At 35.7% G+C, this 19,893-nt stretch overlaps 1 protein-coding gene across 7 annotated transcripts in view; it reads right to left on the reverse strand.

Moving 5' to 3' along the window:
- EXOC6 (exocyst complex component 6) overlaps nucleotides 1-19,893 on the reverse strand; it is a 296,986-nt gene that overhangs the window by 181,026 nt on the left and 96,067 nt on the right. For 3 of the 7 annotated variants that reach the window (XR_013550527.2, XM_060642014.3, XM_078434601.2), the window contains exon 2: nucleotides 14,981-15,100. The exons of 3 other annotated variants lie outside the window; for them this stretch is intronic. Coding sequence is in view for 3 of the 4 variants with exons in the window: in XM_060642014.3 (XP_060497997.3) it covers nucleotides 14,981-15,100 (120 nt within the window). In the remaining variant the exon portion in view is untranslated. Of the gene's footprint in view, nucleotides 1-30; nucleotides 126-14,980; nucleotides 15,101-19,893 lie in introns of all 7 variants that reach the window. One more of the 7 variants, XM_078434599.2, reaches the window with a different exon arrangement.

Below are 19,893 nucleotides of genomic sequence, written 5' to 3' on the forward strand. Positions count from 1 at the left end.
AGCAAAATGTTGAAATATGAGTTATCATACATTATTTGATCATCTGATGTATCAGGTTTATGGCTTTTAAACAAGTAAATCAGCTTTCAGAAATGCCTTCTTGAATTGTATGCACAGGGCTCCACCTAGTGGTAATAAAATAGATACAAGAAAAACCAAAATATCATTAAAATGTTAAAATTGGCTCTTTAAAAATTAATGTTACCAAATAAAATGTCTTAATGGAGGAACTCAGGCTACTTCGAGTTTTTGGACAGATGCTATATTATTTATTAATCATATTCAAGGTTTCTTTTCTTTCCTTTTTTTAAGGAAAACCTCCTTCTTTCTGACAAAACAACATTCTTTTTTTTTTTTTTTTAAATTTTTTTTTTTCAACGTTTTTTATTTATTTTTGGGACAGAGAGAGACAGAGCATGAACGGGGGAGGGGCAGAGAGAGAGGGAGACACAGAATCGGAAACAGGCTCCAGGCTCCGAGCCATCAGCCCAGAGCCTGACGCGGGGCTCGAACTCACGGACCGCGAGATCGTGACCTGGCTGAAGTCGGACGCTTAACCGACTGCGCCACCCAGGCGCCCCTGACAAAACAACATTCTTAAGATATTACGTGAACAAGGGCTTTCTTATTACTGGTAACATACCAGGATATTTTTTGCCAAAAGGCACATAATATCCTCATACCATTTTTGGTACCTGTTTCTTTCACTATATTTTCACTGTAAAAAAAAAAAGCCGTCACAATAATTAAAAAGAATAAAATGCACATGTTTCTCCTACTATTGGAAAGTAGAGAGCTCCCATGAAACAGGAATGGTATAAAGTGAAGAAGCCATTACTCCTAATTTCTATGGAAAATTTTTTTAGCATTCCCAGACGCACAAAATAACCTCTCTTAGGCTTTTCTGATATACTTTAGGAAACATCTTGTTAACAGATGCACAAAATAAATCAAGATAAAACACACATGCTCACACAGTTCAGAGCTATGGTGGCTTGACACTGAGTACAGGTCCCCAGAAAAGAACCTGACATTGCCACTTTTGATGCTTATGCTGCTGAACACAATTTTCACTTTTTGCCTTTTTCCTAAAAAGCAAAAATCTTCTTTGGATTTCTTTCAGTTAGTGGAAATCGGTACTTATTTAGGTCTTTTATAAAAGTGAACTGATGGGGCGCTTGGGTGGCTCAGTCGGTTGAGCGTCCGACTTCAGCTCAGGTCACGATCTCACGGTTCGTGAGCTCTGGGCTGACAGCTCAGAGCCTGGAGCCTGCTTCTGATTCTGTGTCTCCCTCTCTCTCTGCCCCTCCCCCATTCATGCTCTGTCTCTCTCTGTCTCAAAAATAAATAAACATTAAAAAAAAAATTAAAAAAAAAAGTGAACTGATGAAACACAAACTTTCAAAGAGCAGGGGATACCTGTATTTATTTGCTGAGAAATGACTTTTTAACTTTTAATAAAATGTTTATATTTTTTAAAAAATTGATAAAATCTCAATATACCCAATCCAATTTCTCTAACCTACCTATGTTTACTGGAGCACCATAGTTCCTTTTCTAGACAAAATAAAAATGGCTTTTCTCTATCTCAGAATCCTGTGTTCTCCAATAGCATGGATATGCTGGTGCACAACCACAAAAGAACAGAGCAAAGCCCTACACAGAATAATGTGAAGATATTCCCCTAAAGTGACTACCATTAAAATATTGGACATTGGCAGACTTTCCTATGAATCTTTGAAAAAATATACATAATTCTACGTAGCAATATAAAATAGAAAGAAAAAAAGCAGTCAATATAAAATTATCATACCTAGTACTCCTCTAACATTTTCCCAACCATTTTATCAAATATATCAAGCATGAATAACAACATTCTCATTAACTTTCCCTGACACCCTGTAATCCAGGAGCAAATAAGAAATGAAATAGCTCCAAGACAGTAACACCTGGATAAAAGACAAAGGAGTATTCTTTCCAACAATACTCAATATTTATTAAGTACTGACTGTAAGCAATAGAAACTGAAAATCAAGTGCAGAAACAACTCTTTAACTTCTATTTATTTGTATATCACTATCTTTTTAAAAATTCATCTTTCGGAGCACCTGGGTGGCTCAGTCGGTTGAGCTTCCGACTTCGGCTCAGGTCATGATCTCATGGTCTGTGGGTTCGAGCCCCACGTCGGGCTCTGTGCTGACAGCTCGGAGCCTGGAGCCTGCTTCAGATTCTGTGTCTCCCTCTCTCTCTGACCCTCCCCTGTTCATGCTCTGTCTCTGTCTCAAAAATAAATGAACATTAAAAAAAAAATTCATCTTTCATTTATTTGTACCTTTTATTTGTGTAACACAAAAAATTTATTTTCTAATTATTTAGTGTATATTTCATCTTCCAATCTCCTTGAGAACTAAAGGTGTCTTCTATTTCTATATTCAGTTCACAAGTGCCAAAATGATGCAAACTGCAAACCTTAATAAAAAGAACAGGCTCACTAGAGGGCACCCTTCACCAAAAAGTAAAAATCCAAATATTTTCTTTGACTATTGCATCAAAGTATGGTGTGAATCGCATATTCAACCTAATTAACAAATAAAAACTATGAAATCAAAATAACATTTCCTCTTTTTTGAAGCTGCTTTATCCTGATATCTACTGCTTTAATGTAATGGTTAAAAATAGCAGAAATGAACCATAAACACCATAAAAATTCTCTGGCAATTCTAGGCTCATAATAATTTTTGGAGGTCCTAGAAAAGATACCAACATAAACATATCCGAAGTAAAAACAAGAACTCGGGGCACCTGGGTGGCTCAGTCAGTTAAGCATCCAACTCTTTTAATTTTGGCTCAGGTCATGATCTCACTGTTCCTAGGATCAAACCCTGCATTGGGCTCTGTGCTGACAGCAGGGAGTCTGCTTGGGATTCTCTCTCTCCTCTCTCTTTGCCCACCCTCGCCTCTGTCCTCGCTCATGAACACGCTTACACACTCTAACACGATTACACACTCTCACACGCTTACACACTCTCACTCTCTTAAAATAAACATTTTTAAATAAAAAGTAACAGTAAAAACAAGACCTTTACTAAAATGTACAATATATTAAAAATGAAAGCCAGATGTATTTAATTTGAACTTTGGAAGAAAGCATTCAGAACTATGCATTTAAAAAATAAATATATACTAACTAGTATTAATTTGATTTTTATAATGTGTTTTTCAAAAGACAAAAAAAAATTGCCAAGTAAGTGTAATTTGTAAGTAGTATGGAGGAAAACAGAAACATGGTTACCCTGATATAAGGCTGATCCAAATTCACATTGATCCTGACCATACAATCCACTGCTGTACAGAGAAAGTCACAGCTTTGCAGAAAAACAGTAAGTTGAGAAAAACAATTCTGTGTCCACTCAAAAACAGAATGTAAGTAACAGAAATAAATAAATAAATAAATAAATAAATAAATAAATAAATAAAAATAAGCTTTTACCTTTGTATTAGTGTTTTGCAATCTACAAAGCCATTTTGCACAGTACATCATTGCATTTGATTCCAAGAACCCTTGGGAAGTAGACAGGGTTTTATTTCTATCTCACAGATGAAGGAACTGAAATTTTGAGAAGTTAAAGGATTTGCTCAACACCATGTCCCTACTTTTTAGGCCAGAGCCAGGTATACAACCCAAGTCTTGGACTTATAAGAAGTGTTGGAAACTATTGTACAAAAAAGGTAAAAGCAGCTCACTGCACACAAATCACCATCCGATTACTGAAATTATTTACCTTAAATCTGTCAGTTAAATATTCATTGCTCATTCCCAGAGTACCTTTCTTATTATCAATCATGACAATGCCTCTATTAACTTAGTCTGTCAAAATTAAGCTCCTTTATAATAAGGTTGGCCATACCCAGGCATCAACAATACATACACACACTCTCAGAAACCACACAAAAACTAGTTGCCTGCCTTCACATTCAGACATGAAAGCAAAAAAACACACCGTTGTACACAGATTCTATTAGGCCTGGTCTACCAAACTGAAAAGAACCAGCCCTTCTAGTAAGACAGGCCTAAAAGCAAACCTGATTTATGTTCTTTTTACCATAGGAATGAATGAAAGTATAGGAATGAAAGGGGTAGGTAGGCAAAGTTGGTGGTATTTTGTTTTTTCCATCATTTAAAACTGAAAAAAGGTATGGAGAAGATATAAGGTCAGGGATTTTGCTTGCATCAAGCAGCCCCTTAAAGTTACCAGAGCCCTCTATCTATCTGGGAGCTGCAGAGGAATAAGCGACCTACATCACTTTTTTTGTGAGTTAATTTCAGTATCTGAGCCTCCTCTGACCTAGCACAAGTTTAAAATACAGTACCTTCCCTCCCTGAGTACAGCCCTGGTCATATTCCTTAGTGTTCCAAATCTTAATGTAAACCTTTCCATTTACTTTTAAGTTAAAATTTAATACAGCTTTTACACTACATCTTTAATTATCTGATATTCTAAATTAGAAGGCAAAACATAATGATTAAGAGTACAGATAGGCTCTGGGGTAGGCGCCTGGGTGCCTCAGTTGGTTAAGCGTCCAACTCTAGATTTCAGCTTAGGTCATGATCGCACAGTTTGTGTGCTCGAGCCCCACATTCGGCTCCATGCTGGCAGTGTGGAGCCTGTTTGGGATTCTCTTTCTTTCCCTCTCTCAGACTCTCCCCAGCTTTCTCTCTCTATCTCAAAGTAAATAAAGTTAAAAAAAAAAAAAAAAAAAGTATAGATAGGCTCAGAGGCCAAATGGCCTATGTTCACATCAAGCTCCACCACTTACTATGTGCCTGGAGCTAATGACCTAATCTATCTCTACCCCAATTTCTTTATCTATAGAATAGGTATGTAATAATGGTACCTCATTTGCTTTTTGTGAAGATTAAATAATACACTTAAGTGTTTAAAAAACAGGCACACAGTAAATGTTCAATAGATGTTAGCTATTACCTATTATCTACATGATTACTTTTGCTTTGGGAACAAAGAACCTAAAAAATTATTTTAGAATTAATATCATTGTTTATAGAATTTGATAAAAATAAGAACCACTCTAAAGGTACAATAATAAGGAAATAATTAAACAGGATGAAAATTTTATACAATGCAATTGGAACCTCATTTAACAAATATTTAATACTCAAAATTTAACATGTTGAATAGCAGAAATCCTTTCAATAAACATTCAACAAATAAAAAATATTTGTCATTTCTAATCTAAGAATTAACTAGAATTAATGTCAATTGTGATTGTTCTTCCGTAGTAGGAAACAAGTGTTTTTTTCACCTCTCTATTCTTCTATATTTAAGTTTTCTATAAAACAAAAAGGGGTTTGCTTTTCATTAATTCAGTTCAAAAAGTATTTATTGAAAGTCTGCTGTACCCAAGGCATTATACTATGTAACATGGTCGAAACTAATCAGGTATGTGTTGACAATCATAGGCCTCAGGGACAATTTCATTAGACCTGCATTTAAGATGTTTGTTTAAAATATACATACTAAAACATATATTCACAAACAACTAAATAACATTGTACAGCATTTAAAAAGTCCATGGCGTAAGAATTCAGACACAAGAAAAAAATACATATATATATATATATATGAATATACAAATATATCCACCTATAATGCTGTGTTCTAAGATGCAAAGATTTCATGGAGGAGGTTAGACCTAAAATGAGAATTGAACGATAGGTAATATGTGAGTAGGTGGAGAAATAAAGACAGGGTAATCAATCATGGTAAACATAGGCAGAAAAGAACATGGCACTGTGAAAAAGGCAAACAGTTTAACTAATTTGAAGGATGTACTAAGTAGTAGGAATTCTTTTTTTTTTTAATTTTTTTAAATGTTTATTTATTTTTGAGAGACACACACAGTGTGAGCAGGGGAGGGCAGAGAGAGAGGGAGACACAGAATCTGAAGCAGGCTCCAGACTCTGAGCTGTCAGCACAGAGCCCGACGTGGGGCTTGAACTCATGAACCACGAGATCATGACCTCAGCCAAAGTGGGAGGATTAACCGACTGAGGCACCCAGACACCCCTAAGTAGTGGGAATTCTATTATAACTCTTAGATCAGTTAATCTTTATTTGGACAGTGGCCTGGGAGTGACCAGATCCTCCTCTATGATTTTGATCAAAGTTGGATCTTCTCCCCAAAAAAGTTCGCAAACACAACTGTAATAGACACTTTCTCTCCGAGAACTGATGACCAACTACAAAGTTGGAAAAGCAATATAGCGTCTTCCATTCACAGGTACATTGCCCCAGAGGGGTACAACTGATCCAAACTGGTTCAATCAGATACACTCTTTCATGAATTCTGAATTGGAATTCAGAGACAGTCAGCTATATGTACCAACTGACACATGGAAGCTGTAGGTGGTCATCCCCCACTAATTGCAGAGAGGAGAGAAAGCTCCACTTCAGAGGAAAATGAAGACAGAGCGAAGCAGGAAGGAGAAAGAAACAGTCTTCTACCTCTTTGTCTTTTAAGAAGCATGTCTGTCTTAAGAATTTTGTGAGATACCCAGAAAGCTTTCATTCTTTTTTTTCCAGATTTCCTCAAGCTAACTCAATTTGGTTTGGTACCTACAACAACGACAAATCCCTAAGACGCCTATCCTTGCACACATTTCACACATACACAAGCATTTCTTAAAATTATAAGGGGTTTAAAAACCCCCTCATCTGACCCACACACTAGAGTACATCTTCCCAACTGAATAGGTTATAGACATATATAATGATCATCTCTCAATCTAACTTTCTGGTTGTGCCATGACATAAAAAATGTGGGAAGCATTACCACAAAATAATCCATAAATAAGGGTCCCATAAAGGCATAGGTTAAGTTAATAGACACCTGAGGAAATGAACATGTTCACATGTCAAATGGGGTGGGGGGAGGAGGAGGAAGAGAAAGAGGGGTAGGAGGAAGAGGAGGAGGAGGAGGTGAGGGAAGAGAAGGTGGAAGAGGAGGATCAGCAGCTGCCACCACCATGTAGCTTTTACACAGTACTTTTAATTTTTCCAAAACATCCACAACACTGTACAGCTAAGTAAAGAATTTGGGATATGCTAAGTATCTTAAAATACCACTGTCAGGTAGCTAAACCAAGTAGGTATCCTGAATATCCAAAGCAAGTGAGTTTCTAGCAACTCCAGAAGAAAAAAAAAAAAAAAGTATAAACACAGAATCCAATTCCTTGCATCACAGAATACTGAAAAAGATTTCTTATTTACAAAATATTCACCTTCTGTGTTATTTTCCCATGAAACATTTCATCTAGTTTGCCACATGCATTCTTAGAATGCTTTACAAAATAATGCTCAGGTGCTTCCTCTTAATTCAACTGGAGACATTCAATTGATATTCTGTCAAACAATTTTTTAAATGACAAAGTTGACAGACCATAATTTTTTTAAAAAAGGATACAACCATATCTTAAAGGATTATACAACCTGTCAAAGCATCAAGATCAGGCAAAGGCAAAAAATACAGGATGATGTTCCCTCTATTTCTGATTTTGAATTTTATTTGCCTTGTTTCCCTCCATATGCAATTTCTGTGACTGGTTCTCACTAACAGTATCCTGTTCCCATGCATAGGCAAGAGCCTAGTACAGTCTGTTAGTTAACATTACTTCTTATAACTAGGGTCAACATTCTATAACATTGACATTAATGCTTACTGTTAATTCTGGGTAACAACAAAGTGCAATGCTAATCGCTAATGGACATCCTCTAGAGTGCAACCTAAATTGATAATCGGCTAACACAGATTTGCAATAGACTTCCTCCTTCCTGTTTTTACACTCCTGACCAGAGATGTCTCTTCCTGTTGACTTGTGTTACTTGGTAAAATGCAAAAGATGAGAAATGGAAACACCCAATACATACAAAATTGTATTTGTCCTCTAGGATTACAAATTGAAATGCTAAACAAATTTTAACTGAAAATGCTTAAAGCAGATTAATGACTGCAGATGTAGACTGCTTTCTTAGACTTTGGAAAGTCAAACAAAATATGTTAAACTGTCTAAAGCAGATCTAATGTGATGTCTGCCTAATAGCTTAAAAGATAATCTATATACTGGAGAGTACTATGCTAAGTGAAGTCAGAGAAAGACAAATACCACATGATTTCACTTATATGTGGAATCTAAAAAACAAATGAATAAACAAACAAAAAGCAGAATCAAATCTATACTTTTATACATATACAGAACAAACTGAGAGTTGCCAGAGGGGAAGGGGGGAAGGAGGAGGGGCAAAATGGGTAAAGGAGAGTAGGAGATACAGGCTGCCAGTTATGGAATGAATGAGTCATGGGAATGAAAGGTACAACATAGGGAATACAGTCAATGGTACTGTAATAGCATTGTATGGTGACAGATGGTAGCTACCCTTGTAAACATAGCATAAGCATAGAAATGTTGACTCGGATGCTGCACACATTAAACTAATATGTCAACTATACTCAAATAATGATAATGACAAAAAACTTTTTAAATTAAAAAATAGGTAGAATCACTGGGAACCCCCTGAAAAAGGAGCAATGAGGTGAAGGTAGCCCCACCACATAAAACAATAAAGTCTCTATAATTGAAAGTATGAATAGACATACAGACAATGAACAGAATGAAGAATCAAGAGAAAGACCCACCACATATGAAAATTCAATAAATGATAATGGCAGCATCTCAAATCAAGGTGAAAAAAATATGTTTTTTAAATAAAAAGTGTTAGGATAGTTGGACTGCCATACAAAAAAAATTTTTTTTTAGGTAAAACCAGGGCACCTAGCTGGCTCAGTTGGAAGAGCGCAAGACTCGTGATCTCAAGGTCATGAGTTTGAGCCCCATGCTGGGTGTAGAGATTACTTAAATAAATAAATAAACTTAAAAAAAAAAAAAGATAAAACCTGGAGCCATTCATTATACCATACCCAAAGAAAATTAAAAAAAAAAAAAAAACCAGAAATGTAAAGGTAAAAAATAAACCATACAAATACCAAAAGAAAACATAAGTAGATTTCTCTATAACCTGGTACTACGGAAAACTCTCCTATGGCTCAAAATCTAGAAGAAAAAGATTGATAAATTTCATTTTCATAAAAATTAAAACCTTTGACATGGCAAAAAAAAAAAGGCAAGCATAGTAAAAAAACAAAATGAAAAAAAAAAGATTTCCAATAATGGCAAAAAAAATTGTGAAAAATTTTGAAGTGGATGAAAAGGATTACTCTTACACATTTTCTGTGCCTTTCACTGTCTGGCCTATTTTACATCTCTATACATTGTGGAACTGATAGTAAAGCAAGTTATTCTTGTTCATGGAAATACAAAACATTTCAGCCTATGGAATGCAAGTAATTACTGCCCTGCAGATAGTCACCACTTATGTCTCTATTTATAAATCTATTTCAGCATTCCCAAATGCCTGTACTGTTTTCTGCCATTGTTTTTGAAACCGTTGTTAATGCCTTATTAGATCCCTCAATAATTAACAAGTTAAATAAAACCTTTGACATGTATTAATTTTATATCTGTATGAGAGTCATGATTTTATCTTTTTTGAAAACTCTCTTTTAAGTTTTGGAAGTTTCACCAAAGTGCCCAGTGGATTCGCCTGACACAGTCAGGAAACTGGACTGCCAGAGAATTGTACCTCACGAGCTGCCTAAGCTTAGGCACCTCTTTTCTTGGATCCCAGAAGTAAAACCCAAGTGGAAATACACATTTAACTTTGCTGACTCTTACTTCTCTGCTTGTTGTTACCGCTTCTTCTCCACAGATTGTATGTTTTGGTTTGATTTTTAATTACTGCGTGGCCAATACATTATTACCCTAAGTGCTAACAATGACTAAGAATTTGGTTTCATGGCTTAACCATTTATTTGGTGATCCCAAACATGGATGACAGAGATCTCTTGGGTAAAAGATAAAAGACACACTCTGGCTTGATAATCTTTTTTTGTCTATTTAGAATTTTATGCCCACCAAGAATAAGTTTTTGGTATCTGGACCAGTGAGGTTTTTTGTTTGTTTTTAAGCTCCACAATTCATGTCTCTAGACCGGTAGGTGAAATCATAGACACAAAGCTATAAAGCTCTGTATCTGCAGTTCAGAAAGTTTTACCTCTCATTAAAGGAACTCTGTTTTCACTGGCTCAGTGGTTAAAAATAATAATAAGTACTTGTATAAATAGATTATAAAACTCCCAGAAAACAAGTAAATTAAACTTCTTATAGTTTATTTAAATGTGTTAGACTTAATAAATTATTCTTACAGGAATTAACTCAGAAATATTTTTAAATTTTTTCATTTTTATTTTTTTAAGTAGACTCCATGCCCAACATGGGGCATGAACTAAATACCCTGAGATCAAGAGTCACATGTTCTACCGACCCAGCCAGCCAGGTGGCCCTAAGAAACATTTAAAAAGTCCAAGTTCACATAAGTAAAGTACAACTTTGATACAAGTCTAGTTTAATAACTCTGCTTTAAGAAAAAAGCTATTTATTTTCTCTGATTGATCATTTTATTCTACTTAGGTTTGTTTTTCCTAAATGCATAAACATTTACTTTTCAGATAAGCTAACATTAGCCTATATAAATATTTTATTTAAATAGCTAAAATGTAAATTTGTGTTCAACTAAGTTGAATCATTGTTCTGACAAACTTTTTATTACAACATGTATTGACACTGATTTCCAAGATCTTTTAGGTAGCTTATAACTTTGATATTAAGGGGCACCTGGCTGGCTCAATTGGAAGAGCATGTGACTCTTGATCTCAGTGGCGTGAGTTAAACTAATAACCATTGGTCATCTAATTTTTTTAAATGGTAGAATTTTAGAAGAGGGATTACTACCCATAATTTACTCTATATACTGTTTCTTATTTTTATAGACAAGCTATATTTGCTATAGACAAGCTATATTTGGAGGACGTGCTAATAAAAGTGTTCATTTTTGCCACTTTAAGAAAGTATAAAAGGGACATTAGTGTCTGCAGGGAGTTGTACTGGGTGTGCCCATGAGCTTTGCTAGTCTGATAAAATGCTGGTTGTATGTAACAGACAGTTCTCAATGTTCCACCTCAGTGTTTCAATGTGAAATGTAAATTAAATATAGTTTTGGTTAAAAGTTTAAATCATTACCAGGGGCGCCTGGGTGGCTCAGTCAGTTGAGCGTCTGACCTCAGCTCAGGTCATGATCTCACAGCTCATGAGTTCGAGCCCCGCATCAGACTCTGTGCTTACAGCTTGGAGCCTGGAGCCTGCTTCTGATACTGTGCCTCCCTCTCCCTCCCTCCCTCTCTCTCTCTCTCTCAAAAATAAACAAACATTACAATTTTTTTAAAAATAATAAAATAAAATGAAATTTTGCAACATTTGCTCAATTTTATTGGGTTTGCTTCCTTGGTTTACCAGTTAATGACATGCTTATAATATGAAAGGTTATTCTTTATCTTCCGTACAATTTGCCTAGGTAGCAGCAGTGGGTCTATTTTGCCAAAATAATTTTCTGTTCTTCACATGGACTTTATTATATTCTTGATTATTTAATAAATAATTTTCCTCTCACTTATGAAAGAACTAAGGTTCTTTACAATCAAGTTACCTATGTTTATTTTTTAAATACTTCACCTTCACTTTAATTAAATAAGTACCCAAGTATTGCTTCTCAGACAATATCTGGTAACTGTTTTGATTTTATTTTCTTTCTTTCATTTATTTATTTATTTATTTATTTATTTATTTATTTCTGAGACAGGGACAGAGCATGAGTGGGGGAGGGGCAGAGACAGAGGGAGACACAGAATCAGAAGCAGGCTCCAGGCTCTGAGCTGTCAGCACAGAGCCCGACGCGGGGAGGGGTTCGAACTCACAAACCATGAGATCATGACCCGAGCTGAAGTCAGTCGCTCAACTGACTGAGCCACCCAGGCGCCCCAGTTTTGATTTTGTTTTCTAAAATTTGGAGCCTAAATAAAGAAAAAAAATAAAACTTTCAAGATATGTTTTACACCTAAAACTGTCTTTGAGATTTCCCAAAGCAACTCTGTAAGAGCATAGTTAGTTGTTTACTTTCAACTTACAAAAAGATATGCTAGAAATAATTAGGTTTGTTGTACTACTGTAGTAAAACTTGCACTGGAAAAGTCAAATTAGAAGAGATGCTCAGCCTTCCTACATTAAATTTGTATAGGTAAAAAGTGTCATAATACAAACATTTCTGAAATTGTGCTCTTTATGGGAAGTCCCTAAAGATTTGTCAATTTGCTAGCTGTGATTATGTTTCCACTAGCCAAAAATGTTTAAAATAGTAATGCACTGTACATTACAGAAAATTTCACCATTCCAATATTAGTTATAGTAATAAGTTAAACATAACCATTAAGTCTAACATGGATAGTTTTTGTTTTACTCTGATGCTTGCCTAAATTACCTCTGCTAAAAGCTGTAAGTCAGAGTTTGCGTCTTCAATAATGAAGGACAGTATTATAGCCTCATGTCAAATTACTGATATTCCATAAAATACACTTTTTTTTAAGTTAAACACAGAATAACTATATGACCCAGCAATGCCATTCTTAGGTATATACAAAAAAAAAATATTGAAACCAGTATTCAAACAAAACCTTGTACATGAATGTTCATAGCATATTCGTAACACCCAAAAGACAGAAACAATCCAAATGTTCATCAATTGATGGATGGATACACAAAATGTGGAATAGCCATACCACAAAATATTGGTCAGTCTTAAAAAAGAAAGAGGTATTGATACATGCTACAACACTGACGAATCCCCAAAACATCATGGAGTGAAAGAAGCCAAACAGAAAGTCACATATTATATGCTTCTATTTAAATGAAATATCCAGAATAAGTAAATCCACACAGAGACAAAGCAGAATAGTGGTTGCCAGGGGCTAAAAGAAGAGGAGGAATGGGGAATGACTGCTTATTCCTTCTGCAATAATGAAAGTTTTGGAATTAGACAGAGGTGATGGTTATACTTTGTTAATGTACTATAAATTCAGTACTAAATGTCACTGAATTAAACCTTTAAAAATAGCTTATTTTGTTTTGTGAAATTTACCACTATTAAAAACAAGAAGCTTCCAGAACTCACAAAGCTGTTTCCTAGTAAAACAACCATACTTAGTAAAAATTATTTAAAACAAACAAACAAAAAAAATTCTAAAGTCTCTGGAGGTTGTTCTAAGAGCATACAGCAAATGAAGAAACATTTATTCAAGAAAATCTACTAAACGCTAAATAAGAACAGTAAGTCTGTGGACCTTGAACCATGACCCACATCCTTCCTCTGTAACCCCCAGCTCAGCATGAAAGAAGCTCCATCCTGGGTGGGTGTGGCTAAGAAGGCAGGGTTTCCTCTCCCCCTAGGTTTCAGTCAAGGGTGGAAAAAAAGGACAGACATCCAGCATTTCCCATCCTCCCTCCCACCAACTTTGTGTTCCAGGTAAGTGTGGCCAAGAAGGTTGGGGGCTCCCTTCTTCTACCCAGTCTCCCTTCCTCCACTCAGCCCCCTGAAAGGGTCACAGAACGCAGCCAGGAATATTAGGCTCCTAAATGCCTCACTACAGCTCACTCACAGGACAGAGGCTCTGAGCACACCAGAATTTACTCCCATATCCAGAGTCCTGCTCTTAAAGCAAGGGTGTCTAAGAGAACCAAGCCACTGTTCCTAACCCAGCTTTGGAGAAGTGGCTCCCACAGGGAGATACAGGAGGTAAGTGCAGACAGCTGCAAAGCTCTCCCCAAAGAAAGCGACTTTATCTAAAACAGAGTGTAGAGAAGTTCAAACATAAGGGCACTCTTGAAAACAATGGCGATTTTGGTAGCACACAATTGAAAAAGGAGGCTCACAGGTCGCCTAGTTTACCAAAGAGAACTATGGAAAGAAAAGATTGAGAGCCCTCCTGCAGTCAAAACACATCTCAGACACTGGCCTGAAAAACCTCCACTGCACTCAAACACATATTTGTACAACATGCTCATAGCAGCATTATTCATAACAACCAAAAGATGGAACCAATACTAGTATGTATTGATGAATGATAAACAAAAAATAATGTATACATGCAATGCAGTATTAGCCAGCCTTAAAAGGAAGGAAATTCTCACACATGCTACAACATGGATGAATCCTGAAGGCATTATGCTAAGTGAAACAAGTCAGTCACAAAAGGACAAATGTTATATGATTCCATATATATGAAGTATCTGGAGTATTCAAATTCACAGAGACAGAAATAGAACGGTCATTGCCAGGGGCTGGTGGGAAAAGGGAATGGGGAGTTAGTGTTTTAATGAACACACTTCCAGCTGGGGAAGATGAACACATTCTGAGGATGAATGGTAGTGATGGCTACAGAATAACTGTGAATGTACTTAATGACACAGTATATTTAAAAACTGCTAAAATGGCAAATTTTATACAATGTATATTTTATCATAATTTTGAAAAACAGGGGTGCCCGGGTGGCTCAGTCAGTTGAACAGTCACCTCTGAATTTTGGCTCAGTTCATAATCTCATGGTTCATGAGATCAACCCCCGGGTCGGGCTCATGCTGACAGCCTGGAGCCTGCCTGGGATTCTCTGTCTCCCTCTCTCTCTGTACCCCACCCCCACATGCTCTCGCTCCTGCTCTCTCTCTCTCTCAGTAAATAAATAAAAACTTTTTTAAAAATAATAATTTTGGAAAACAAGATACAAAAATGAAGATTAGAAAATTAGAGGATTTCACCCCCCAGAAAAATCATTAAGCCAGGAATAAATGTAAAAACTAGAGAGATAAATAAAAAAGTTATACCATTTATTCCTTTGACATTTATTGAGTACAATCTGCTTAGATGGGTTCTAGCTGCTGGAGTGTGCAATAAATCCCTGTTACCTGAGGGTGCATTCATCTCCCAGCTGCTGAGGACTCCCAGCTGCACCCTCCTCTGGAGACCAACAAGTGGGAAGCACGTGGAAGTCATGCCACACAACACACACACACTCTAGGGGCAACCTGCAGCAGATGAGAAATTTGTGGAGATGAGGGAAAAGAGAAGCCCTGTGGCTCAAAGGAGAACAACTCCCTGATGTCATTCAAGCTCCAGAGCTACCCTTAGACTCAGGTGATAGTCAGTATCAAGAGTTACTACAATATATTATCTAAGCTTTCTAGTTTTCTACAACAACAAATTATGAGATAAACAAAGAAACAGGAACTGTGAGTCATACAAAGAAAAAGAAACAGGCCCCATGAGATGGCTCAGATGTTGGATTTCACAAAGGCTTCAAAGTACTATAATTCATAATAGTGAAAAGAACTTAAATTAGTAAATGAAGGTGTGATGACAATGTCTAATAAAAGACAATATTGATAAAGATAGGTATTATTTCAGGGGCATCTGGGTGGCTCAGTCAATTAAGCATCTGACTTTTGATTTTAGCTCAGGTCAGAATCTCATGGTTCATGAGATCAAACCCCACATTAGGCTCTGCACTGACAGCACAGAGCCTGCTTGGGATTCTCTCTCTACCTCTCTCTGCCCATCCCATGCTCTCACATGAGCACAGCTCTCTCCCTTTCAAAAATAAACATTAAAAAAAGAAATTATTTTTAAAAATGGAAATTCCAGGGGCACCTGGGTGGCCCAGTCGGTTGAGCATCCGACTTTGGCTCAGGTCATGATCTTGCGGTTCCTGAGTTCGAGCCCTGTGTCGGGCTCTGTGCTGACAGCTCAGAGCCTGAAGCCTGCTTCAGATTCTGTGTCCCCCTCTCTCTCTGCCCCACTCCTGCTTGTGCTCTGTCTCTGTCTTTCAAAAATGAATAAACATAAAAAAAATTTTTAATGGAAATTTTGGAGTCGAAAATCAGCAATAGAAATGAAAAAGGCATTAGAGGATGTCAACATTAGATGTGAACTGGCAAAAGAAAGACTATTTGAAAACAGACTAATAGAGATTATACAATCCAAAGAACAGAGAGAAAAAAAAATGAAGAAAATGAACAGCACCTCAGACAAACGTAAATGCCATTAAGCACATCAACATATACATGATGAGGGCACCACAGTAATATTTTATGATGGTAAAAAAGTCAGAAAGAATGTTTGAGGAATATTTGATGGAATTATGACTAAAATTCCCAATATGCTAAAAAATAATAATCTGGACATCGAAGATAACCAAGGAACTCCAAGAAGGATAACACAAAGAGATCCATACCCAAGCACATCATAGTAAAAATAATGAAAGACAAATAGAACATCTTGAAAGTAGTAAGAGAAAAACCACTTATCACATACAAGGTTATACCAATAAGGTTAACAGAAACAATGGAGGCCAAAAAACAGTGGGATGACATATTCTAAGTGCTAAAAGAAAAAACTGTCAACCAAGAGTCTAATATCCAACAAAACTGTCCTTGAAAAGTGAAGGTGAAACAAGAATGTTCCCAGATCAACAAAAACTGGGAGAATTAGTTAACAGCAGACCAGCTTATAAGAAAAACTAATGGAAGTTCTTCACAATCAAAAAAGTGAGCCCAGATGTCAATATAACCACACACACACACACACACACACACACACACAGACGTAGACACACACACACACACACACACACACACAGAGAAAGAGAGAGAGAGAGAGAGAGAGAGAGAACACTAGTAAAGCTAACTGTGTAATTATAAAAGATAGTATAAATAGCATCTCTCTTAACTGACTTAAAAAGCAATTGCAAAAAACAACATGTGCATAGTTCTATTTGTGGGCCTAACATACATAAATGTAATATATTTGACAGTAAGAGCAAAAAGGAGGTGTAGGAGCAAAGCTGTATTGGAGTAAGAAAATGACACAAGATGACATCCTACAACCCAGCAAAAAATAAAGACAATCAGAAATGGTAATTAAGGGTTAATACTGTTGTAACAAACTCTATAAATACATACTTGCTCTTCTTTCTTCTCTCAGCTTCTTTAAAAAACAGAAAGTTATATAAAGTAACAATTACAACAATGTACTGTTGGGTTTGTAACATATATAGACGTAAGACCTATAACAAAATAGGACAAAAAAGGGAAAGAGAAAATAGAGATATAAAGAATTAACATTTCTGTATTTCACTGGAATTAAGTTAGAATAAACCTGAAATTGATCCTGAGAACCACCACTAAGAAATAACTTTTAAAAAAAAATTTTTTTTCAACGTTTATTTATTTTTGAGACAGAGAGAGACAGAGCATGAACAGGGGAGGGGCAGAGACAGAGGGAGACACAGAATCTGAAACAGGCTGCAGGCTCTGAGCGGTCAGCACAGAGCCCGACGCGGGGCTCGAACTCACGGGCCGTGAGATCATGACCTGACCCGAAGTCGGCCGCTTAACCGACCAAGTCACCCAGGCGCCCCAAGAAATAACTTTTTAAAAGATACTGAAAAACATCATTAAATTAAAATGTTATACTGTAAAATATTCACGTAATAAAAAAGAGTGCTGAAAAAAGGAACAATGAAGCAAAAAGGAAATGTGACATATAGAAAACAATAAGTAAAATGTCAGTAAAATAAATATAACTAGATAAATAACAACATTAAATCCATAAATGGATTAAACAAAAGGCAGAATGTTAAAATGGGTGACAAACAAGATCCAACAATATGCTATCTATAGGAGGCAATCTTTAGATTTAAGTATAAAAACAGGCTGAAATTAAAAGTACAGAAAAAGACATATGATGCAAAAAGCCACCATAAAAAAGCTAGTGGCTTAACTAATATCAGACAAAATAGACTTTAAAACAAGTCTACAGATAAAGAATATTTTATGATAGTAGAAAAGTCTATCAATCAGGGATATATGACAATTATGCACATACAGCGCATACCAACAACAGGGTCCAAAACAACACAAAATAAAAGCTATCCATTATCTAACAATGGACATTCCTCTCAAGTGCACATGGAACATTCTCCAGAACAGACCATATGTTAGGCCATAAAAGAAGCCTCAATAAAATTAAAAGAACTGAAATTATTCAAAGTATGATTTCCAACCACAATGTAATGAAATTAGAAATTAATAGAAAGACACTTGAGAAATTCACAAATATGTGGACATTAACACACTTCTAAGTAACCAATGAGTCAAAGAAGAAATCATAAAAGAAATTTTAAAAATACTTCAGGACGAAGTTAAAGCAGTGCTCAGAGGGAAATTTATAGCTGCAAAAGCCTGTATTTAAAAATGACAAAGATCTCAAATCAAGAGCCGAAGTTTCCATCAGAAGGCAGCAATAGAAAGAAAACTAACACAACACAAGCAGAAGAAAGGAAATAATAAAGATTAGAAATAAAATAATCAGAAAATAGATAAAAATCAATAAAATGAAGAGTTGTTTGGTTTTTCGAAAAGATCAACAAAACTGACAAACCTTTAGCTAGGTTGACCAAGGGAAAAAAGACAGACTCAAATTACTAAAATCCAGAATGAAAGAGGTCATTACTACTGACCTCACAGAAATAAAAAGGGTTATAAAGGGAATGCTATGAACAACCGCATACCAACAATTTGATAACCTAGAAGAAATGGACAAGTTTCTAGAGAGATACAAATCTGATTCAAAAAGACTAGAAAATCTGAACAGATTTCTACAAGAAATTGATTCAGTAATCAAAAATCTCCAAAGAAACACCATATGGCTTCACAGATATCAAATATTTAGAGAATTAACACTAATCCTTCACAAACTCTTCCAAAAAAGTGTAAGAGGAGGGACACTCCCTAACTTATTCTAGGAGACCAGCATTACTCTAATACCAAAGCCAGATAAAGACATCAAAAAGAAAACTAGACTTTTATCTCTTGCGAATATAGATGTAAAAATACTCAACAAAATTGTAACAAACCAAATCCAACAGCATAGTAAAAGGATTATACACCATGACCAAATGGGATCTATCCTAGGAATGCAAGAGATTCAACATTTAAAAAAAAAAAAAAAAAAAAAATCAATGTACTATATACCACATGAATAGAACAAAGGGGAAAAAAACCCACATGGTCATCTCAGTTCAGGGAACACTAACCAACTCACTCTCAGATACTATTCTCATACCAAAACCAGACAAAGGCATCCCCAGAAAATAATAGACCAAAACCTCTTATGAATATACATGCAAAAATCCTAAACAAAATACTAGCAAACAGAATCCAGCAACATATAAAAAGCATCATACGGTATGATCAAGTGAGATTTTTCCCACAAACACAATGATGGTTTACATCTGAAAATTAATGTGGTATACCACATAAATACAATAAAGGATTAAAAACCACACAACCATCTTAATAGATGCAGAAAAAGCATCTGAAATATTGAACATTCTTTCATAATAAAAACATTCAAGAAACTAGGAATAAAATGGAACTTCTTCGACATAATAAATGGCACCATGAAACTTCCACAGCAGCTCATGAGAGTGCCTGTTGTTCCACAACCTCACAGATACATGGTATGGTCAGTCTTTTTAATTTTAAACATTCCAATAGTGTGATTCACTGTTGTAGTTTTAATTTGCATTTCTAACGACTAATGTTGTTAACCATCTTTTCATGCACTTATTTGCCCTGTGTGTACCTTCTTTGGTGAAGTATCTAAATCTTTTACCCATTTTTTAATTGGATCATTTGCTTTCTTATCTAGGCTCAAAGACTTTTTTTATACAGTGTGGACACAACTTATTTTTTTTATTTTTTTTAATGTTTATTTATTTTTGAGAGAGAGAGAGAGACAGAGCATGAATGGGGGAGGA

The sequence above is a fragment of the Panthera onca genome, chromosome D2, assembly GCF_046562875.1.
Source record: "Panthera onca isolate mPanOnc1 chromosome D2, mPanOnc1 haplotype 2, whole genome shotgun sequence".
Taxonomy (NCBI): domain Eukaryota; kingdom Metazoa; phylum Chordata; class Mammalia; order Carnivora; family Felidae; genus Panthera; species Panthera onca.